We start from the raw sequence: 24,971 nt of genomic DNA on the forward strand, positions 1-24,971 counted from the left end.
AAACTATAGTGTTTGTAATCTTAAATGCAGTTCTTACTTATTACTAATTCTAGGGAAATATGTCATTAGTACATCTTCAGTATTGTCTAATAACATCAATTATTTCTTGTTTTCTCAAGACAATGGACAATATTACAGATAATTATCATTCGTTGGCAACAACTTTTGAAGAAATGGTGATATATTTTTTAAAAATGATAGTTGAAAAATATTATTTATTTTAGAAAAATTTCCAATATTTGAATATTTAATTTTTTATATAATATTAATGCTCTTATTGCTATTATTTGTATTATTTCGTAGAATGCCTACATTGAATAACAGAAATAATGGACAACTATTACCAATTTGACGAAGTTAAAATCTAATGAATGAAAATCTAAAATTACTTTAATAAAAAAAAAAAATTATATATTATAAAAATATTTATATAAAATTTTATATTTAGTGATAATATATTTATATTTTTGATATTTCTCTATTCTGTTCCTTGTAACATCCCGTAGCACCCCTAAATAATTAACAGTGTGTGGGGGGTGAGGGCGGAGCTGGCAGGGTTGGGTTGGGAAGTCATCAGGGCCACCAGGAGCAGAATTGAGAAATACTTTAGTTCTCATAATTATAGTAGTAATATTGTCCATTGTCAGGCAGTTGTCCGGAGAGAGATCTTGTTGTGTCTTGCCCACAACAAAACCTGGTAAGTTATTTAATAAAATATTGTTAAAACAACCTGTACAGATATTTTCTAGAATAATTTACTGCTCAATTTTATTTACGTCTTACCATATACTGTAAAAGTATATATTGAAATTTAAAGTCACGTTCCACGTGTAATTTACAGGTATCATGTTGGTCTGGAGTAGGTGAAATCATCATAAAAGTGGTGGAAGAATGGTTTTGAAAGCTTTTGGTAGCTTTGGTAAGCTTTCATTATTATTTAAATTATTGTTTGGGACAGAAATGTTTCTTTAAAATGCCACAACTATTGTTGTTCATTTAGTGTTTCAGGGTTCTGAGATGATTTTTTTACGGTAATATTACAGCACACCATGAGTGTATGTTAGCACCATTTATTCTCCAAAGAACCCTTTTCTTAAAGAACAATTTTTTCTTAGTGTGAAGAACATTTTAATCATCTAAAGAACCTTTTGAGGTGCAAAAAAAGGTTCCATGGATGTTAAAGGTTTTTCATGGAGCCATCAATGCCACTAAAGAACCTATATTTTTAAGAGTGAGCAGTGAACGGGAGATGACAGCAAAACATGTTTAAAAAAAAGCTGAAAAAAAACCATTAACAAATATTGAAAAAACATTTTAAAAAATCCATGATAGTCTTTCGAAAAAATATAGTGTATAAATGTACCTTAAATGTTTTTAAAGTGAAAAAATATATAATAATAATAATAAAAACATTTCTAGAATGTCATCACAGTCTGTGAAACATCTTTAATTCTATCTTTCTATCATTCAGAAAACAACTCAAATCATCTCCTGACTGCATGTATGCCACTTTTGGGTCAAGTAACAATCAGATCTCTCTTCGTTAAATCTTTTGGTTCTCCGCTGGTTCAAGTGTTGAGGTTCAGTGGAGCACTACACAAGCAATGCAAGTAAAATTGTTCATTGCAGCTGGCCACTCGGAGATGGTGTCTTGCCAAGCACAACAGTAAGACTTTCTTTCAAATATAGCAGATAAATAATAACATTAAACAAATTACATGTTAGTTATTTTACTAGTAAAAGCAGAGTTTTCAATAAAATTATTTCAGTTGTGTAGTATAAAAAAAAAAAATGAAAAAGCAGTAATAAAAAATATTATTTCTAATCTTGTTAAAAAAAAAGATTTGTTGTTAACATGAGTGTGTTGGTACATTATCAGAAACTTGATTTTTTTAAATGTATTTATTTGTATGTTTTTATTTATTTGTTTAATAATAATATTAATTATTATTATTATTGTTAACAGAGGAAATAAAATAACTGTTTAGATCTATATTTCTCTCTCTCTCTAGGACCATGAAACCCCTGGCCGTTAAGTTTGATTGCTTGGAGACCCCTTGAATGAATTCACTGTCCCTCAGCTCAGATCACTGTGTGGGGGTGGGGGGATGGGAAAAAACAACAACATGATAATCAGTTTTAAAAAGTTGCTGCCTTAAATTTTTAAGTACAGTCAACTTATGCTGTATAAGTCATTTCAAACTTAAATTACATGAAACTAACTTTAAAAAAAATGAGTTAAATCTTGCATAATAGACAGCAACATATTTCTGGTCCAGATCCAGCCCACATCTGGCCCGTGTGAAATCCATGCGGGCCAGATGTGGGCCGGATCTGGGCCGACACGTCTTGCTGTCTGGGGTGTAACTTGATAAAACTCATTTTGAGTTAGAATGTAAAAACACGTTGTCATGACTTCTTGTGTGTAACAATGCTGAGTGACTTAAGAAAGAAAGAAAAAAAAAACCTGTTTACTCATTATTGATTGAATAAATGATGAACATGACATGTGTTTGTGGTAATTTTTCACTACTGTCCTTCTAACAGAGAACATTTCTGGGACAGGCAATAAAAAGGGCTCAAACCCCGTGCAGCCTATAGTGAAAACTTACAGATAGTATGAATGGATTGATTCTATGTCATATCCACTAGTGGGGTAGGTTGTACAGTAATCACATTTATACTTGACATTAACACAGCCTAGGGATAATTTGCACATTTGTTAACTAATTTGATTTGTAACACATGAATATTATATCATAACAAATTTTTAAACATAAAAATTGAAAAGCAGAGGTACAGTCAGTAAAACAAAATGGTCTTCACCTTATAAAGTCAAGTCAAGTCACCTTTATTTATATAGCGCTTTTAACAATACAGATTGTGTCAAAGCACTTAACAGTATCAAATTGGAGGACAGAGTGTCAGTAATGTATAATGATAAGATTAAACACTCAATTTTCAGTTAAAGGCATTTCATTATTGAATTCAGAGATGTCATTGTCTAGCTCAGTTTAGTTTAAATAGTATCTGTGCAACCAAATCGGCGATAATCGCTAGAAATTAAGTGTCCCCAACTGAGCAAGCCAGAGGTGACAGCGGCAAGGAACCAAAACTCCCTCTGAGACAGAATGGAGAAAAAAAAAACCTTGGGAGAAACCAGGCTCAGTCGGGGGGCCAGTTCTCCTCTGACCAGACGAAACCCGCAGTTCAAAAGTTTATATTTCTATTTTTTATTTTGTTGCAATTTCTAACAACAATAGTATTACGTAGTTAGGTATTTTATTATATTTTTAGTTATTTAGTTATATTTTTAGTTTTATTGTATATAAAGCAATAAGCCCTGTGAAGCCGTGGTTTACAGTGAATTTATAACAGCTAAGGGGCGTTGTTAGGCATGACAACCCCTTAGCTGTTATAAATTCACTGTAAACCACGGCTTCACAGGGCTTATTGCTTTTATAGATTTAACATTTGTAGATGGTCTAAAGCAAAAGAGTTTATTTATTAATCTTTGTATATAAAATTATTTAATTGACAAGGACCGACAAGTGTCATCTTTGTCATTTTATTCATGTAAGCTATAACTTCTGACCTTTAAAACAAAACAGACAGGCATGTTCAGATGGCATGAAGTTTTGAGAGGAGGATCATTCTGTTCTTTTCTTTTCATTTCTTTCTAAATGTACCCACAGAAATTTGTGTTACAAAACTGAACAATAAATTTAAATAGTAATCTACAATAAATTGGATTAATCAATCTATCTATATACATCCCCCCCCCCCCCCTCACCTAACTTTCTGAATTACCTCCACTACCCTATAAAATAAAAGACCAAACACAGCACATCAACTAAAACTGACAAAGCACAAAACTTACAACTAAACAGTTCAAAGTGGAAAAAACACAGATTAAACAGTCAAATTTATAGTCCACATGTTACTTGTAGGGAAGGGCCCAATGTTTTTTCATATTTTATTCTTGCATATTTACTTATTCACACCCACAGCTTCCATGCAAGCACCATAGTTCAATACTGTATGTCAAAATGTGTGCTAACCAAAGGGTCAAGGTTTAGACAGTTAGCCCATGCTGGTAGATGATATAGACCATCTGGCTGCAAAATACATCTTTCTCCACTGATGGAAGAAACCGTAACAGCACACAATCAACTTTGAGTGTTCAGAGATTTTGACAATATGCAAGATGTTGTTTTTGCATTGTATGAGGTGTGTTTATACTGACAAAATGATATCCATATTTGCCACAGCACCGTCTTTGAGATAAATGTAAGCATTAACAGACAGCCTTCTCTAGGTATTACAGACCCATTCAGCAAAGAAAAGATAGCATTATACATTCAACTTTGTTGTAAATCATTCCCAAGGCAAGGCAATAAACAGTTTTATTAAAATTTAACTACAGACAATTTATTAGTGTAACTTCCTGATCAAGTGTGTGACTGATCAAAAGTACATCCAAATAATGATGGTCCAGGAAATGCTCTGACAGCACACTGATCTGTCAAGTATGTACTGTACAACATGCTTGGTTGGTTTTTTATTTTTTTACAAGAAAGAACACAAAGTCATTGAGAAACTCAAAATGATTGTAATGACATGAATTCTTTTCAGAGAAGGCAGTGACAGCACACTGATCTGTCTAAAGCATATACAATTTGCTATTGAACAGGAGGAACTGGAAAACCCAAAGTTGTTCCAAAGACATAAATGCTTTCATTTACTGAAGGATGTCGTTAGTTACTAGTAACAGCAGTTTGCATGTCAGAAAGGTGACTCAAGTTCTTGCATGTTAAACAGTCGTTTCAGTGTGTTTGATGCCAGTATTAAAAAAAACCTGCACCATACATATTGTTTCATAGCAGTTTTAAAGAAAGTCATATTGTTATGCCATGCCTTATTGATTTGTATAAATGATCCGAATTTAGATCTAGCTATATTGCATTCATTTGGTGTAGCAAAAGGGGCTTTCGCACTGGAGGAACCCTTTCATAGTTCCTAGAACTATTGGCGAAGTTCCCAATTTTTGGTGTGTTCGCACCGCAGGAACTAGGAACGTATTTAGTTCTAGAACCCCCATTTAGGGGGAACTAAATTAGCTCCTGCTTCAGAGTAGGGTCTAAAACTGCTCTGCAGGAAACACCAGCTACATACAAAACACCGGCTACCCGGCATTTTAAAAAAGCTGTGTAAAAATATTTACTCCACAAACACGGAAAACAGCGATAACAGCATTTAGCTACCTATTGTCTGCAGCGTGGTGTCATTTTTTCAGCCTCAATGATATGTAACACTGCAAGTTGTCACAGGAGATTTAGTAAGATTTTCATGCTCTTTCAATCGTGTAAATTGCGCGTTTATATTCCATCTCCGTTATCATGAAACCAATGACACACAACAAAGGCCCTGTCCCAAATCACACCCTAAACCCTTGCGGTCTTCCTCTGAGTCCACGCTTCTGTGGAGTAGCCTAATGCTGCTTTGACTATCAGGTAGAAATCTGCCACGGAGTTTGTCCCAGTGTGGGCTCAGCAGAAGTGCGTGTCGAGGGTGCATAACGGGGGCACCCTTCTAAATAATAAAATGACAAATGGGACACCCTACGGTCTCGTGGACTTAACGGGACACGTGCACGTGTCGGCCGTTGTAAGTCCATAAGACCGCAAGTGTACATGAAGCGTTCTATTTGGGACAGGGCGAAAAACAGCTCAGATCACGGGGTCCTCCTTTCACAGTTTCAACAGCAATAACAGTTTCATTAAATCTGACAGTCTTTCCAAGAAAATGTATTAGTTTTACTTCCTGATCAAGTGTGTGACTGATCAAATGTACTTCTAAATTATAATGTGGTTTCAGGGAAGGCACTGACAGCACACTGATATATGTCAAGTATGTAGAACATGCAAAGACATGCAAAAGTGATTGAGAAACTCAAAAATGATTGTAATCACGTGAATTCTTTTCACATTCTACTGATGTTTGTTGGTTACCAGTAACTAATCAAGAATGTTGACAGACATTACGACTCCTATACTACCACATGCTGTGATAAGTTCCACTTTACCGTCCCCCCACATTAATCGCGACTAATCGTTTTGCAGCCTTACTTTACTTTAAGTTTACTTATATCCAGTGTTGGGCTAGTTACTCAAAGAATGTAATATATTACTCATTACTAGTTACTCCTTTCAAAAGTAATATTGTTACTTTACTTATTACTTTCTCGCAACAGTAATTAGTAACACTACTAGTTACATTACTTTTTCTTCACGCCCCACAGAAGTTGCAACTGTGTATCTTCCACATAAAATTCTTCTAGAATGTTACGAACAACATATTTCCGCCTCATCATTTGACCAAAATCCACATTGGATCGCAGTCAGAAGTTATTACAGACACTCAATAGTGATTGATAGTGGCATTTAAGCAGAAGTGTTGTATTCATCTCATTAATTTTCATGTGTAGCTTGAAGTAATTTTTCCGTTACCCATATGCGATTAAATTTCATTATGTATTTTATCAAATCACATGAGTTTGTAAGAAACTGTTTAATTTTCCAAAAATATTTTTTAATTATATTAATATAATGTACCACATGCGATTAGAGGGATGTAATGCCAGAGTAAAGAAAAGCCACAACTTACACAACAGATCTTTTTTCCTGACAAACTCAATATAATGGAATATTTCTATCTGCTGAATGTAAGCTTTTCCATATTCCAAGCTTTCCTGCTGCACTGGGGACATCACATGTACGTGCGAGTCATGAAAATTATGAAAATAAATCTAGGAATTATTTGATTGTTGGATTTTAAATCAGTGGGGTTGAGGCATCAAAAGTAACGTCTCGGTTACATAGGTAACCCTCGTTCCCTGAAGGAAGGAACGGAGACGTACATCGGACTGACCGACGAATAGGAATCTCGCTAGAGAGGCCAATCTACTTCGAGTGTAACTAAAACGAGCCAATGCACATTGGCATGCAATCATATGCAACAGCTGCTCACCTCGCAGCGCGGGTATATAATGAGCAGCAGGTGCGTTGCATCTTTAGGTTTTTGCTGAGGAGCCGAACAGGTAAGGCGGCAGCATCAGCGGGGTCCAGCGACTGTGGCGACGGGACGTACGTCTCCGTTCCCTCCTTCAGGGAACGAGGGTTACCTATGTAACCGAGACGTTCCCATTCAGTCGGTCACGTTCGACGTACGTCGGACTGACCGACGAAAAGGAATCCCTACCAAAGCGCCACAGGAGCTGCCCCCTTCCAGCGCTCTGTAGCCAGCCTCCTGTACCCCCTTGCCTAAGGACGGTGGGACAGGTCAAACACAGAGAGTGTCGATCACTGCTGTTCCCCAAAACCCATTCAGTGAGACTTTGGATAACACTGGGAAAGCGTACCCTTTCACTGGAAAGGAACGCTGCGGAAACCACATCCTTCCCCGAAGGAGTTATGTGGAGAAGTACATATGGACTAACCCCGTAGGGCTGTACTACATATGGAAGTACTGGGGTGACTCCAACCTTACGAGAGGTGGGTTCCCCCAGAGGGAAAAACACGGGTTTGTTTAGGAGCAACCTGTGGAATACCCCATATGGGATCCCCGTAGGGTCACACATATGGAACCTAGCCTAAATCCGGTTCTCAAGGATACAACGGAGTAAAGGCCTGGAGCCAGACGCTCCGCCACATCTGGCTGCCGAAGGGTGATCGGAGGACTCAACAGGGTCTGCCTTGTAGGGACTCTCTGGAGCAATAAGCGTATGTAACGCAGCAAGCCGACACTAAGCCGGGACCTCTCCGTGCCTCTGACCTGAGGTGAGAACCCGGGAGGAGACCGGCTCGACACGAAGGCTATAAAACCTAGCGAATGTGTTAGGTGTCGCCCAGCCCGCAGCTCTACAAATATCTGTCAGTGAGGCGCCACGAGCCAGCGCCCAGGAGGATGCCACGCCTCTCGTAGAGTGGGCATGCAACCTGAGTGGGCAGGGCACGCCTTGTGCTTGGTAAGCCAAGGCGATGGCGTCCACTATCTAGTGGGCCATCCTCTGCTTGGAGACCGCCTTTCCCTTCTGCTGGCCTCCGTAACAGACAAAGAGCTGGTCTGAGGTCCTGAGGCTTCGAGTTCTGTCTATGTACAGTCGTAAGGCACGAACTGGACAGAGCAAAGCCTGTCCAGTTCGTGCCCTGGGTCTGCCTCCTCCGGAAGGGAGTGGTAGGAACCTTGGGCACATAGCCAGGCCGGGGTCTCAGTACCACATGGTCGTCACCCGGCCCAAACTCTAGGCACGATTCTACCCTCTTGATGGAGGCCAATGCAACCAGCAACAAAGTCTTCATAGACAGAATCTTTAAGTCTGCTGACTGCAAAGGCTCGAAGGGAGCAATCTGGAGTGCTCGAAGCACCATAGCAAGGTCCCAAGAGGGTATGGAGGGAGGTCGAGGAGGATTAACCGTCTCGCCCCCCTAAGGAACCTGACGACCAGGTCGTGCTTACCCACAAACTTACCATCGATGAGGTCGTGGCATGCGGAAATAGCAGTAGCATGAACTTTGAGGGTGGAGGGGGGCAGCCTACGCTCCAACCCTTGCTGCAAGAAGGAAAGCACGACACCGATCGAACATCTTCGGGGGTCTTCTCGGCGAGAAGCACACCACTCGACGAACAGGTTCCACTTCAAGGCGTAAGCACGTCTCGTAGACGGTGCATATTTGCGAAGGCCCCGGGGCCAGCTGTGTGCCAGTGCATCTGTACCGAGTGTCCCCCCGGACAGGGAGTAGAACAACTGGCAGTGAGAGGTTTCTGGTGAGGCAAATAGGTCTACCTGAGCCTCACCGAACTCTCCCCAAATCAGCTGGACCACCTGGGGATGGAGTCGCCACTCTCCCGGTAGCGCAGCTCGTGAGAGCTCGTCGGCCGCACGGTTGAGCATACCAGGAACATGAATGGCGCGAAGCGACCTCAGATGCTTCTGACTCCAAAGGAGGAGATGGCGGGCGAGTTGCGACATGCGACGGGAGCGCAAGCCCCCTTGATGGTTGATGTATGCAACGGTCGCAGTGTTGTCCGTCCGGACCAGCACGTGCTTGCCCCGTAACGGCCCCTTCAGGCGGCTCAGGGCAAGGTGTACTGCTAGCAACTCGAGGCAGTTGACATGGCAATGCAGTTAGGGGCCCGTCCACACCCCTGACACTGCATGCCCGTTGTAGGTGGCACCCCAGCCGGAGGCAGAGGCGTCCGTGAAGACCACGGCATGCCGGGACACCTGCTCTAGGGGCACTCCTGCCTGAAGAAACAAGGGGTCTGACCACGGGCTGAAGGCTTGGCGGCATTCCGGAGTGATTGCCACTCGGTACGTGCCGCGTTGCCACGCCCATCTCGGGACTCGGCCATGAAGCCCGTGCTGAAGCGGTCTCATATGAAGCAAGCCGAGCGGGGTTACTGCCGCTGCGGCTGCCATATGCCCCAGGAGCCTCTGAAAAAGTTTCAGTGGGACCGCTGTCCTGCCCCTGATTGTATTCAGGCAGTTCAACACCGACTGAGCACGTTCCTCTGTGAGGCGTGCTGACTGTTCGACCGAATCCAACTCCATACCGAGAAAAGAGATCCTCAGCACTGGGGCGAGTTTGCTCTTTTCCCAGTTGACCTGAAGGCCCAACTGGCTGAGGTGACCAAGCCCCAAATCCCTGTGTTCGCACAACTGCTCCCGAGACTGAGCAAGAATGAGCCAGTCGTCGAGATAGTTGAGGATGCGAACACCCTGTTCTCTCATGGGAACAAGGGCACCCTCCACGACTTTCGTGAAGACGCGGGGAGACAGGGCCAGCCCGAAGGGCAGGACCTTGTACTGATATGCTCGACCCTCGAACGCAAAGCGCAGAAACGGCCTGTGTCGAGGAAGTATCGAGACATGAAGGTACGCGTCCTTCAGGTTGATCGCTGCAAACCAATCTCGGGGACGGATGCACTCGAAAATGCGTTTCTGCGTTAGCATTTTGAACGGTAGCTTGTGAAGACTCCGATTCAAAACTCGCAGGCCCAAGATCGGTCGTAACCCACCGCTCTTCTTGGGTACAATGAAGTAAGGGCTGTAAAACCCCGACCTCATATCGTCTGAAGGGACCGGCTCTATCGCGTCCTTCGCCAGTAGGTCTACGATCTCCGCATGCAAGACATGGGCATCGACAGCTTTCACTGCAGTGAAGTGGACACCTCTGAACTTGGGGGGGACGCCGGGCGCATTGAATCGCAAAGCCGAGCCTGATGGTCCGAATGAGCCAGCGAGACGGACTGGGGAGCGCTAACCAGGCTCGCAGAGACTGCGCAAGCGGGACCAAGGGGACCGTAGGCGTACCCGCAGTGGGGCAGCGAGGTGGAACGCAGGGACGCGGCTCGGGTGGGTTTTCTTTGAGAGGCGGCCCGTAGAGGGGTCTGAGTGTGCTGTGCAACATTTACCTGGTTCCACGGTCGGACAGAGGGTGCAGGAGAGGCTTGGGTGACCTTCTCGAACTGCACGCTGCTGTCCACTGGTGACAGAAGAGGTGGATGAGAGTGGAGAGGTTTTACTCCTCCCACTACTCTCCGAGCCCTCTTCGGACCCGGAGATGACAGAAACTGCACTTTTATTGAAAATTTGGGTACCGCTGACCGTTGGGCCAGCGGTGGAAGAGAAATAAAAGGAAACGAAAGATTTACCACCCGGCCCTCCTCCGGGGGCAGGAGCGGTGCAGTCACCACCTCCTGAAGAGCAGTCCCAACCATCTCCGGGTCGCCCGTCCTAGGGCCTCTTGCTCTTGGCTTTGCCGCCCCTCTTGGCGGGGGCCTGGACGGGCTGGGGACCCCGCCTACGACTGGCTCTGAGGTGCTGCCGGCGGCGGGGTGGATGCAACAGCGGACCGCCGTGGCAGGATGTGACTGATCACCTCTGACTGCTTCTGTACAGCCGAGAACTGCTGGGCGAAGTTCTCGACCGCGTCGGGACACGGGGGAATTAAGGAACCTGACCTTGTCGGTATCCCTCATGGACCACCAAAGTGGACATCGCACGACCCACTGAACCCCCGAAGCGCAAGATCTGTCGTGGCACGAAGTTCCTGAAGAACTTGCGGATCATGACCACCCTCGTGCAGGTCCTTCAGTGCCTTGGCCTGATGGACCTGCAACAACGCCATAGCGTGTAAGGTGGAAGCGGCTTCCCCACAGGCCTGGTAAGCCTTGCCGGTAAGGTCCGACGAGTGCTTACAGGCCCGGGAAGGGAGAGATGGCTCCCCCCGCCAGGTGGAGTTAGGGCACAGTTGCATAGCAAATGCGCGTGTAACCCTTAGCCACCCCGCCATCAAGGGTAGTGAGGGAGGAGGGCCCACCGGCACGGTTTCGGGCAGTAAAAGGTGCTTTCCATGTACCAGTGAGCTCATGCACCTCCGGGAAGAAAGGAACCGGGGTGGGTGGCTGAGAACCAGCTCGTGCCACCCCGAGAAACCAATCGTCCAGCCTTGAGGGCTCGGGACACGGTGGAGGATTCCACACGAGCCCGACCCTGTTGGCGGCCCGGGAAAGCATAGCCATCATTTCCGGATCTGTATCGGGCACAGCTACCGTACCCGAAGGAGGCAACTGCGCCGACGCGTCATCTCCAGAAAGGTCTGACTCACCCTCCGATGCAGCTATCGACATCTGGTCATCGGGAGGAGCGCCGAAGGAAACGGATGGTACACACCTTTGAGATGGCCCACCGCGCTCCCCCGGCAACTCTACTGGCTGCGGAGTGCAGGAGGAGTGAGGGTTCCTAAGGGGTTGGTTCCCCGAAGGAAGCGCACTCACTGTAATCCTCAGGTCACCAGTGCCACTGCTGGCAGCAACCCTCTGAGGAGGATTGGAACGAGGCAGCGGCACTGGGACTCCGCCCCTTTGCAGGAACTGGAGTCTCGACCGCAACTCCGAGATGGTCATCCTCCCACAATGGGTACATGACTCATCCACAAACGCTGCCTCAGCCTGCGCTAAGCCCAGGCACGCGATGCAACGCTCGTGACCATCCCTCGGTGCCAGGTAACGACCGCACCCAGAAACACACAAGTAGAATGTCATCTTTAAAAAGACGCAAGCTCTACTTGTGTAAGCTCTTTTAGGGACTTTACTCTTTTAATTAGTGCTGAAGCACGCAGGGGAACGGCCGCGGCAACACAGAAAAGGATTGTGCAGCCTGGCGTGTGCTCTCTCTCTCGCTCTCTTTGAAGTCGCTCTCTTACCAGCTGTAAAAACGGCTCTTACGCGCTATTAAAGCGCACCGTTTACTAGCTGTGAGAACGGCCTTTTCAGCTCTTTTGCTCAGAAAAAAAGGCAAAAAAAAGAGAAGAAAAGGAAAAAATGGAAGAATTCGACCCCGCTGCTGTGCTGTACGCCCGCACTTCCACATCCAAAGAGATTGTCCTGCAGAGACTCGTCTTTCTAACACTTCCAGCAGAGAACAAACGTTCGGCTCCGAAGCGAAAAGCTAAAGATGCAACGCACCTGCTGCTCATTATATACCCGCGCTGCAAGGTGAGCAGCTGCTGCATATGATTGCATGCCAATGTGCATTGGCTCGTTTTAGTTACACTCGAAGTAGATTGGCCTCTCTAGCGAGATTCCTATTCGTCGGTCAGTCCGACATACGTCGAACGTGACCGACTGAATGGGAACTAAGTAATTAGCTGTTTTATTGAAAGTAACTGTAATATTATTACTGAAATCTGATTAGTAATTAGTTGCACTACTAGTTACTGCAAAAAGTAATATTATTACAGTAACTAAATTACTAGTAACTAGTTACTGCCCAACACTATTACTACTTCATAATTTTGTACACACCTTTAAGTAGAAACTTTCTTTCTATGGAATTAAGCAATGACTTAAGTTAATTTGTTATATTTCATAAGACAATATCTAAAATATGACTATTCACAACTGAAAAATGTGCTCTTGGTAATTTAAATGTAATTTCATATTACGTGTTATTCCATATTACTCATATTAGAGCAGATATGCAGTATTGGCTAATAATGCATTTTATTTATTTATTTATTTTTTTCAGATGCCTGTTAACGCTAAAATGAATCAAGTTTTATTGATAATATTTTTTTTTTTTTGAAAAATATATTCTCCTATAAAAAAGAAAATTGTCATTCCGAACTTTTCTTCTAATTTTACTTCAAATAAAAATTTTAATGACATTTTAGAGAAATTAAAATCTAGATATGGTGGATCACTAATCAAAGGTGGTGAGATTACTTCCTATAATATCAGCGATTTTCAATATGATCAATTACCTTGTTATATTCTAATTCGTAATTCTGATTCTAATACTATCTCCAGAGATCTTGGGTTCTATGCTGGGTCTGGAATCATAATGACAGCTAAACATATTATCAAAAAATATAAAAATAACAAAATATTTGTCTTTTTCCCCAAGTAAAATTAATTGTTTAATCTATAATATTTACCCTAACAATATCTTTTTTGAAAAAGATGATATTGCTAGAATTAAATTGCAAGAAAATTGTGATTAACTTCCAAACATAAAACCTATAGAAGTAACTAAATTATATGAAAACGATTATTCTTTTTATTTTTACAGAGTAAATGCAGGGTATATTGAAAAAGTTAAATGTACTAAAATAGATTCCGACACAGAAAAATATCTAAGGAAGAATGATTATCTTTATCATAATGAATTTGCTTTTGATACAACGGGAGACTATGGAGATAGTGGGACTCCTATTTTTACAAGTTCTGGTAAATGTGTTGGAATGTATGTTAGTCGAATACTTTATTATTTTATTAAAGGAATCTCACAATCTTCCATCGAAATTGGTTAATACAGATATATTATCAATGTTTCTCAACCCTGCTCTTTGTACAAACCCCCAGCTCACTAATGAGATGAAGAATTTCATTAAGAGCGGTGAAGCCATAAGGATTGAGAAACACTATATGTGACCCTGGACCACAAAACCAGTCATAAGTGTAAATTTTTTGAAATTGAGATTTATACATCATCTGAAAGCTGAATAAATAATCTTTCCATTGATGCATGGTTTGTTAGGATCGGACAATATTTGGCCGAGATACAACTATTTGAAAATCTGGAATCTGAGGGTGCAAAAAAATCTAATACTGAGAAAATTGCATTTAAAGTTGTCCAAATGAAGTTCTTAGCAATGCATATTACTAATCAAAAATTAAGTTTTAATATATTTACGGTAGGAAATTTACAAAATGTTGTCATGGAACATGCTCTTTACTTAATATCCTAATGATTTTTTGGCATAAAAGAAAAATGGATAATTTTGACCCATACATTGTGGTCCAGGGTCACATATCCGCCATATATCTTGTAAGTGTTTACACACATATATATATATATATATATATATATATATATATATATATATATATATATATATATATATATATATATATATACTGTATATATAGAGAGAGAGTTAAAAAATACAGTGGAGGCAACATTTGAGCAAAATAGTCTACTTTGCTTCTCCGTTTTACTTGTGATGTCACTGCACAAAAGATTTGAAATAAAATTTACAGGTGTCTTGTGTCGGTCTGGAGCAGGAATATTGTTACAGGTGATACAGGAACACCTCTGAAAGCTTTGGTAAAGTGGAAACATCTGTTTCAAGGTATAACATCAAACAATAGAGATTATTTAAATTAATATTTAAATTTATTTAATTTATTTATTCTGTTGAATACTGATTATTAAAATATCATGTCAATTCACACTTGTTCAGTTAGTGATGTGAAAACAGACTAAAGAAATGTGTATCAATAAGCTTGAACCTTGTCAAAATACATCAAATACAAACGTGAACTTGAGAGTTTTCAAATGTTTGCAAAATGAATTTCAAAAGCTATATCTATTTCTGTTTTATGCTGAAAACAACAAGAAGCACCTCCAGACTACATACGTCACTTCTGGGTCAAGAGTTTGTGTCTTGCCTAATGCCAGAGTAAGTCTTTCAATGACATATTGCAGATAATACACAACTCAATAAAAATAAAAAACTGAATTTTAGTTAATTCACTAGATGTATTTATTCGCTAATTGCATAAAACCATGTGAGAGGTTTTTCACTCATTCTTTAAAATCTGAGGTTTTTACTAAATAAACCACATATATTATCACAGAAATATTTGTACATAAACAAAACTGTGGCTATTTAACAGTTAACAGTAGGTGTCCAAGGTGTTTATTTTTTTTTCAATACAGTCTTACAATATGTTTGAGTTTAAACAAGATTTACTGTAAGGAAATACTTTATTACTATTAAAATATTGTAATGATGTATCAAGCATCAGAAAATGATTAAATACGTTTTTGAAATAGATTTATAAATGATCTTTCTCTTTCTCCAGGAGCACGAAACCATCTGCACCTTACAAAATCATTCAGTGTCATGTTGAACCATCTCCAGATGACATCGCTGATTTGCCATTTTTGGGTCAAACCACACCTAGATCTCCCCTCATGAAATTCTAAAATGTTGAGATTCTAAATAAATGATAAATATTACAATGTCTTTGTGGTCATTGTCCACTATTGCATGCTGTTTCTCCGACAAAGATAAATCATGAAATGTAATCTAAATCACAACCTACAAAAAAGTAGGGAAAAAGCCCTGTCTGCTATAGTGGGATTTTTTTTTTTATAACAATACTTTGTGTTAAATAAATTTATTTATAGGTTCTATGTTTCTACACTATTTTAGTTTATAGCAGAAAAAAAAAACAAATAAACAAACCCTGGGCTTATATTGTAATTGACCAAACTTTAACATTGATCTCATCTTTGCCTTTTTTTCTCCCAAACCTTTAGATCAAATCTTAAACCTAACTTCCTATCCTTCCCAAAATCCATAGTAAGCTCCCGTCTCCTGTTCTTTAGTCCCAAAATTTTCTTTGGTGCCTGCAGCCATTGTGCGTTTATTTACTACTGAAATTCTATAGATTCTCCATTTTGAACTTTCAAAACACTTTTAATAATGATCCACCAGATGGAGACAAAAATTAAATTGTAAAATTAATAGAGTCTTTTTGCCCATCTCCACCTGATGGAGAAAAGTGTTCAGAGTAAATAAAAAGTTTTTAAAGATCCCTAAGTGGATTATGAATTATATTTGATTTGGACCTTTAAATTCTGCCTGAAAAAAAAAGGCCTACTTTAAAAAAAAGAAAAGAAAAAAAAAGGCTAAGCTGAAAATGTTGATTTTCAAGTGTTTTTACACTTATAGAACCTTACTGCTTAGGAAACTGCACAAAGATCAGTATCGACAAGTCATACTTCTGTTTAAGCATCTGAAATAAAAAGACACACAACATCAATATTCCAGTCTCGTCCTGATACAATTTTAAGACAATAATGTCTAACATTCATATGGTTGGGCTGTTTATGGAGATCTTCAGAGAAAACGCATGCCAGACCAAATAATTTCTGACAATAGCATAAACATGTTTATGTATAATAAGCAAAATCATAAACCGTTATTCATGCATGGACTGGCACTGACAGATAAATAAAAGGTGATCTGTTCATATTCATTCAAATATCAAGGTGTTTGAGTCACTGCAGCCACAGATATAAGTAAATATGAGAATCTTAAAGGCCTTCTGAAAGCGAGGATAGAAAAACCCATAAATCAATGGGTTACAAGTGGAGTTAAAGTATCCAAACCAAACCAAAGCATCAAAAACATCACCAGGAGTCACGAAATTGAGGAAAGGATCGACAGCAGTGGCAGTAAAAAAGGGCAGCCAGCAGAGATAAAAAACACCCATGACAATGGCCAGAGTTTTAGCTGCTTTTCCTTCTCTTTGAGCAGAGCTTTGGCTCTTCAACACTCCTGCTGCCGCCACAGTCACTCTTTCTGACATAACCTTTGCGTGTTTTCGTGCAACATGGAAGATTTTCATATATAGAGAGCTCATGATCGTCCCAGGAAGAAAGAATGTGAGAAGTGAACAAATAAGACCCCATTGTTTGTTAAAAAACAAAACACAACTTCCCATACAGTAAACCTGCATGATGAATGACTCCAAGCCAATTTTATTTACCCCTGAAAACACAATAGAAAAGCTGTAGAGAAATGAAAACAGCCATGTTAGTGTTGTAAATACAGTCACAATGTTGTTTGTGACCCTCATTTTGTACCTCAGAGGGTCACAAATGGCCCAGTACCTGTCAACAGATATTAAACTGAGATGGATTAAAGAAGAGATGCTGAAAGTCATGTCCAGACTAGAATGAACTTTACACACAACATCTCCCAGATACCAGCAGCCTTCAACAGATCGCACCATGCTGTACGGCATGACCAAAGAGCCCAGCAGACAGTCACTGGCAGCCAGAGAGCGAACGATCAGATGAGTTGGAGACTGAAGCTGTTTGAAGTGAGAGATGGAGATGATGATCAGCAGGTTCCCAAAAACTGTCGTGAGGATCATCAGCACCATTAAAACATACATCGCCACTTTAAGTGCAGGGAGGCGATGGGCTCTGGGACAGGAGTCCGGCAGGAGTGGATAGCAGAGAAACACGTTCTCAGAATGAATGTCAGTTTCATTTGAGATCATTACGAAGGTATAAACTGATATGCAGGGTCAAAACAATATTTCCTCTGTAAATGTAAAAAATAAAATCACACAGATATTGTTGAAAGCCTCAAGGAAATCAACCACAGTCAGACAGTGACCAAAATACAAAGAAAATGATCGTATGAATAGTACATTCACATAAGAAAGTATATATATGGAGTCAGCAGCCTAGTGTGGGTTTTATATATACTGTACTCAGAGGTCAAAACAGGTAACACCCTTACTCACATAAACATATTTGAATATGCAAAAATGGTGGAGTAACTGTGGTAACTGTGGTACAAAGAATGCCCTCAGGTGGTGACAAAATGAAAAACTTCATCTGTTTTAGTTCTTTCCTATTATTTATAAGGTTGATGTCAGGGTCGTTGCTATCCCCCCATTTACTGGGGAACGAGTACAGCGAAATACTGCTATGGTTCAGTAAAATATTACTGATAAATCCTTGTCTGATGATGGATATTACAGTGTATCAATCTGAAAGTCGTTTCCTTGATATTTCAGCAGTCAGGTTGTATGTTTGCTATCAGCTGTTTAAAATCGACAGACAGTTCACTCACGCACTGAATCATTTGCAGTATTTTTTCACGGGTGATTTTAAAGAGCGCTGGATGTGGTGATATTTGCCAGCAGTCTATTGTAGGAAAACTTGCACATGACTTCTATCATTTGTCAGCAATGTGGCCGATGTGCTTGTAGATTGTGAACGATTCTCTAGCTACTGCAGGGAGAGAAACATTTTGATGTCCTGATATCCATAGTATTAAAATATGACAGGGGGCCTGTGCTCCACTACTGATGAAAGCCTACAAATCTAGTGAATAATGTGTGTGCACACAAAAAAAAATTGGCCTGATTACGGCTTGTATGAATTCAGTAGGATTTATGAACTGGACTGTGAATTTGCATATTAACCGATAGAAAAACATTATAATCCTTTCTTAATTTTAATATGATGTATGCTGGTATGATTTGAATCTTTTTCTCCTTTTCTAATTTAATTTAATTTATTCTTCACTATAAATACTGATATTCATAATAGCATTTCAAAATAAGGCATTATGTGCATGTTGCTTACATATGCACAATAATGAATGTACACATATGGGTAAATTACAAATAATACTGGGATGAACTTTGGATTTAGGTTATAATTTATGAATGCAAATCAGTTAGGAAAAGTGCAAATATTCAACGTAAATTATAATAATTAGAAAAGCGATTTTAAAATGCTGTTTAACAGTTTTAGGTTTAGTCTCATGTCATTGTTGGGACCTATCAAGTGCCTGTATCCATAGAGTACAATATATACATATAATTGTGCAAGTTAAGATCGTTATTAGATATCCGATTGTAAATTAATATTTTGCAGCAATTGATCACAATGTTTGATCTTCCATATATGTCACTCATTTGTACTGTATACATAGGTCTACACACACCAGTTATGATGTAATGTTTGTGTTTTGCCCACAACAGTACCCAGGAGACTTGTTATCATTTCTTACTTTTAATGACAGTGTGACTCTCAGAGGAGAGCAGCTCTCACTGTTCAAAGGCCCCAGAGTTGTTTACTGTCACATCTGACATCAAATCAACCTACTTTACTTGAACAAGGACAGATACATGAGACAGTATTAGTAGTCATTAACTTTATAGTACAATAGGTTTTTATTTTATTTTATATGACAAAAAAGTATTAAACATTTTTTTTGTTTGTTTTTTTATAACTTAATGTAAGTGACATGTGGTTGTAAATTACAAACAACAACAACAAAAACTATGTTTTTCTTGTGAAAAAGGAACATACTATTTCCATATCTGGGAATAACATATATGTTTTATATATATATTAGATGTATTTTGTTGAGGTACTGGTCTAAATTATTTAAATTAGCTTACATCTAATACATTAAAAAGACTGGAGGCCCCATCAACATGGGCTAAAAAATATATTTTATTATGGTGTTCAAGAAAAATATTAAATAAGCAAAACATTTAATCATGTTTGGACTAACGGGTGTCAAAATGCATTACAATAAAATCGCCTTCGTTATTAAATCTTAAAATGTGCACAGTATTTATTTATGTATACATGTTATTATAATAAAAGACAAAATTCATTCTGGATGAAAAAAATATTGTAATTAAACCTTGACATGCGCAAAATATTTATTCATGCATAGACTAGGTATTTCATTAAAAGATAACATTGTGTGTGGTAAAGCTGGCATAATTTCATATTCATTCAAATGTCAAGGTGTGTGTCTCACTGGCACCACAGATATAAGTAGATATGAGAATCTTAAAGGCCTTCTGAAAACGAGGATAGAAAAAACCATAGATCAATGGGTTACAAGTGGAGTTAAAGTATCCAAACCAAACCAAAGCATCAAAAACATCACCAGGAGTCACGAAATTAAGAAAAGGGTCAATAGCAGTGGCGGTAAAAAAAGGCAGCCAGCAGAAATAAAAAACACCCATGACAATGGCCAGAGTTTTAGCTGCTTTTCTCTCTCTCTGTGAAGAGGTTTGGCAATTACCGCCTACAGTGGGGGCAACAGACACTTTCTCTGACAGGACTTTTGCATGTTTTTTCACTACATTGAAGATGCTCATGTACAGAGAGCTCATGATAGTTCCTGGAATCAGGAACACAAAAAGTGCACAAATTAGGCCCCATTCTTTGTTAAAAAACAAAACACAGCCACCAAAACAAGAAATCTGCAATATAAGTTCTTCCAAACCAACATTGTTTACCCCTGTAAACACAACAGAAAAGCTATACACAAATGAAAACAGCCATGTGAAGGTAATAAATACAGCCACAGTGCTGTTTGTGATCCTCATTTTGTACCTCAGAGGGTCACAAATGGCCCAGTACCTGTCGATAGCAATTAAACTGAGATGCAATATGGAAGAGATACTGAAAGTCATGTCCAAACTAGAATGAATTTTACACACAACATCTCCCAGATACCAGCAGCCTTCAACAGATCGCACCATGCTGTACGGCATGACCAAAGAGCCCAGCAGACAATCGCAAGCTGCCAGCGACTGAACAATCATGTGAGTTGGAGACTGTAGCTGTTTGAAGTGAAAGATGGAGATGATGATCAGCAGGTTCCCAAAAACTGTTGTGAGGATCATCAGCAGCATGAAAACATACATTGCCACTCTAAGGATGGTAAGTCGATGAGCTCTGGGACAGGAGTCCGGCTGGAGTGGATAGCAGAGAAGCACATTCTCAATATCAGTTTCATTTGAAATCATCACGTCTGCTCCAAATAGTGACTGATATGCAAGACTGAAACACAGTATTTGTTTTGTAAATGAAAAAAGCCACTTAAATATTGACCAAATTGTGCCTAGAATTATTTTATAAATTATGACATGGTAAAGACAAATATGCAAAGAAAGATTAATATAAATACAGTACATGCCCACTCAATATAATATGTTAAATGGACTCAGAGCAGCTCAGGCTTGTCCATATATACTCTCAGATTCAAGTTAACCCTCCTATATCTATCAGTGTTACCCATAGTTACAAAAACAACATGAACTCAGGAGATTAAAACAGAAAGTAGAAAAAAAAAACTTACTTCCCCTGTAATGGAGTGTTATGCAATTTTTTTATTTTGCACTGATCTCACTTTAATACATTTATCTTACATACATCTTTTGAATGTAATCTTTAATCAGTACTCAATAAGTATTCAGTGGTAACCTATAGAGTGAATGAGGTCTTTTCAGAGAAGTTATGTACCAGGAACGAACAAGCCTTGCCAGACATCTACATTAACAGACAGTACCATGTAATATGGGGTGATGTGTACTGAGTAACATGATTGGCTTAAAACACTTATCTGTTTTCATTGTATCTTTTTGAATGATATAAAGTCTGGGCTGTGAGCCTGCCTGTTATCTCTTTGCTCACAGACTCTAGCTGTGTGTAAACAAGATCTTTCTGTGCAGAGAATTAAAGAAAGACAAAGACAAACCTCTGTTTGGTTTTTCATTTTCAGTCTTCACAATTAGTTATGGAGCTGAAAAAATAAATTATGTAAGAAATGTACACTTTAAATAGTTATTACTTCTTTAAACAGGTCACTTGTAAAAAAAAATAATAATAAATTGTGGTTGGAGGAAAAATTCTGTTTCAATACTTTTGCATTTGTTTTATGAGGAAAAGCAATATTCCCATGCTTTTGAGCGAAGTTTTTCGGGTTAACACATATGCATTTAAATATAATTTTTAGAGATGCACCAATTGCAATTTTCTTGGCCGATTCAGATTTCCGATTTTTTGGAAGTGTGACCTGCCGATACCGATTTTTGCCGATTCCGATTTTCTTTCTAAGAACTATAATTGACAGCATATACAAACAAAAATCTATGCAAATTTTAATGCACAAATTATTTACATAATAAAAGAAATGATTGAACATTACAATTCCCCCAATCTGGACTAAGTTACAGATGTTCTCTCACTTAAACAACTCGCAAAATAAAGTGCTCTGTGACTGGAAAGAAGAAGAAGTAGTTAACTTAAAATGAGTTGCTGTATGTAACAAAACAGATGTCATTTCCCACTATGTTTATATATGGTAATCCCCCCCCCCTAATTAGCATTAATTTCCCCTTATTAAATGTCATCTTTCACATCAAATTCTTACTTTGTTTCAATGAATTCACTTAGCATAATAAGAAACTGTGGAGTTGTTACCATTCAAATGAAATTAGTATTAACAATCTCTACCTTTCCACTGCTGAGGAAACAGATGCTGCATCTGAAGTGGCATTAGATGTATTTACAAAGACAGTTTGATGAAGCTGAGGTGCCATAAATGCATTTACACTGCAAAATTTCAAATGCATAAATAATTTTAAGAGATTAATGTTTAACATATTTTTTAAACATACAAATAAATGTTGAAAAATGCAATGATACTTTTAAATATGACTAAACCACCCGTAGGTGGCGGCAAGTGTCTGTTTTAATGAGTGAGTCGTTTATTCATTCATTCAACCGATTCATTCAAACGGCTGATTCATTCAGAAACGAGGCAAGTGACTGTCCTTATGAATGGGCCATTGAATCATTGACTCATTCGATTCGTTCAAAAACATGGATTCAACGATAACGAAACACCGCTGTGTTGCTCGGAGACACAAAACAGTTCTGCTGTGCTTTTGATTGGAACTATTTTCGTCAGCAAAATTGAGCAAAAAGAGTCAATATTTTTGTCTAAAATATGTCACTTAATTTTAACTTCTTTATTGAAATACTATTGTATAAAATCAGTGTCACATTGCAATCGTGTTGATATTGATATTCGGGGAAACATCATGGCCGTATAATGTTGCTTATCTAAATCATATTTTGTATCTTTTTTTTCTTTTTCTACCGCAGTATGCATCTATACATTTCTGTGAGTTATTTTGTGTGTGCTGTCTCTCTCACACACTCACTGAGGCTGTGCAAGCCTCATCTGGCACAGCATAAGTACATTATCAGTCGAAGTTTACACAATGCAATTAAAATTAGACTCATTCTCAGTGAAACGACGTGTGCGCGTGGCTGTGACGTTGGATCGGCTCGGAATCGGCAAGACGTGAGGCTGACCGGCCGGTCACCGATCTGGGCCGGTCATGCGAAAAATCGGCCGATTCCGATCACTGGCCGGTATTCTCTAATAATTTTTCATCCCATCTCATATTTTTTTTCACTGATATGTCCCCTAAGATGCTCTGCATCTGTAGGCTCCAGCTACATTCAAAATGTGGCCCAAATCAGTTTTTTTTTTTGCTCACGTGACTCAGATCTGTTTTTCTCATGACAGTGTGAACAGCACAAACCACAGGGAATCCGATATTTTCAATTCCGATTTGTGCCACTTCCATATGTGGTACTAAATCCTATACAGGTCAGATGTTTTGCAATGTGACCACAGTGAACAGTAATATCGGAATTCATGCGACTTTTATGTCACTCTAGATCAGGGCTCCTCAAATCTGGACCTCTAGATCCACTTTCCTACAGAGTTTAGCTGTAACCCTAATCAAACACACCTGAACATGCTAATCAGTGTCTTCAGGATCATTAGAAAATCACAGACAGGTGAGTTTGATCAGGGTTGAAGCTAAACAGTGGATTGGACCTCCAGGGTAAGATTTGAGGAACCCTGCTCTAGATCAACATTCTGTCAGAGAAGTCACGCAGTCACAGCCTCCACCGTCACCACAGTCATCAATCACCACTTACACCCGATCTCACTCACCTGTGTTCTGATCACCCGCACCTGCCGATCCTCAATCAAGTAACCTTCAAAAGCATGCAGCACCCAGTCTATCATTGTCTGGTCTACGGTTCACTACTCCGAACTATACCGGACTCCCTTATGCTGCTAACCTGTTTATACTTACCTTCTAGTTTCCAGACTATACTCCAGAGTTACTCCAGCAAATCTTCCACGTTGATCTCTCTCGTTCCTGGACTCCTCAGCTTCAGCTAACCTGCAAAGATACAGACTGTCGTTACTCAGCAAAGCTTTCAAAGGACTGGTTTCAATATTCACACTCACCTGCCATTGCTCTCCATGATCTCCCATCCCCTGCTTTTCAATAAACCTGCTTGATATTCACTTACCTGTTGTGTCTGGCCCCGTTTGTGACAGAAGACCGGACCTCAAACAGTCACCTCCATGGATCCCCACACTCCATCTCCCGTGCACATTCTCAAACTGGTCACCACTCTTCAGGCTTCACACATGCCAGTCTCAACCCCGCTATCTGCCTCTGTAAGTCCCATGGCCATGCCAGCTTCCTAAGCGGGTGATGCAGCTGAGTGTGGCGGCTGCTTCCTCCAGGTAGCGCTCTTCATCGAAATGCAACCAGTGAAGTTCCCCACCAAACGCTCTAAGGTAGCGTTTCTGATTTCTCTCCTTTCTGGCCAAGTGCTATTATGGGCAAAAACAATATGGAATGCCAACACTGCCATAATCAATTCCTACGAGGCTTTCGCTAACCATTTCAAAGAAGTCTTTGGCTCCGCTACAGGAACCCTCTCAGTGTCTGACCACCTGCTCTGATTGCACTAGGGCGCCATGTCCACCAATGAATATACCGTGCAGTTTCGGACGCTGGTAGAGACCAGCGGGTGGAATGAGGCAGCGCTCCTCAGCACCTTCCGGCAAGGCTTAGATCCTCACTTTCGTACTCCGATGGTGATCTATGAGGATTCAGTTGGTCTAGAGAGTTTTATGCAGAAAGCCAATCGCATTGCCCAACTTTAAAAT

At 40.1% G+C, this 24,971-nt stretch overlaps 2 protein-coding genes and 1 long non-coding RNA gene across 3 annotated transcripts; 1 reads left to right on the plus strand and 2 right to left on the minus strand.

Annotated features, from left to right (window-relative positions):
- The first annotated feature begins 222 nt into the window (after nt 1-222).
- LOC131527464 (uncharacterized) lies at nt 223-2,506 on the plus strand. Its single transcript, XR_009267656.1, has 4 exons — nt 223-697; nt 842-919; nt 1,472-1,666; nt 2,013-2,506. It is a non-coding gene; the product is annotated as an uncharacterized LOC131527464 (long non-coding RNA).
- Nucleotides 2,507-16,614: 14,108 nt separating this feature from the next.
- Nucleotides 16,615-17,649, minus strand: taar12j (trace amine associated receptor 12j). The gene has a single exon (XM_058756572.1). It carries the CDS (start codon nt 17,647-17,649, stop codon nt 16,615-16,617), a length of 1,035 nt encoding a protein of 344 aa, XP_058612555.1.
- Nucleotides 17,650-19,914: 2,265 nt separating this feature from the next.
- Nucleotides 19,915-20,943, minus strand: LOC131527387 (trace amine-associated receptor 4-like). Its single transcript, XM_058756450.1, has one exon. It carries the CDS (start codon nt 20,941-20,943, stop codon nt 19,915-19,917), a length of 1,029 nt encoding a protein of 342 aa, XP_058612433.1.
- Nucleotides 20,944-24,971: the final 4,028 nt, after the last annotated feature.

The sequence above is a fragment of the Onychostoma macrolepis genome, chromosome 20 (assembly GCF_012432095.1).
Source record: "Onychostoma macrolepis isolate SWU-2019 chromosome 20, ASM1243209v1, whole genome shotgun sequence".
Taxonomy (NCBI): domain Eukaryota; kingdom Metazoa; phylum Chordata; class Actinopteri; order Cypriniformes; family Cyprinidae; genus Onychostoma; species Onychostoma macrolepis.

Bases quoted from the DNA above. Each gene is read 5' to 3' on its own strand.
- taar12j (XM_058756572.1), bottom strand. From the start codon at position 17,649: ATGATCTCAAATGAAACTGACATTCATTCTGAGAACGTGTTTCTCTGC.
- LOC131527387 (XM_058756450.1), bottom strand. From the start codon at position 20,943: ATGATTTCAAATGAAACTGATATTGAGAATGTGCTTCTCTGCTATCCA.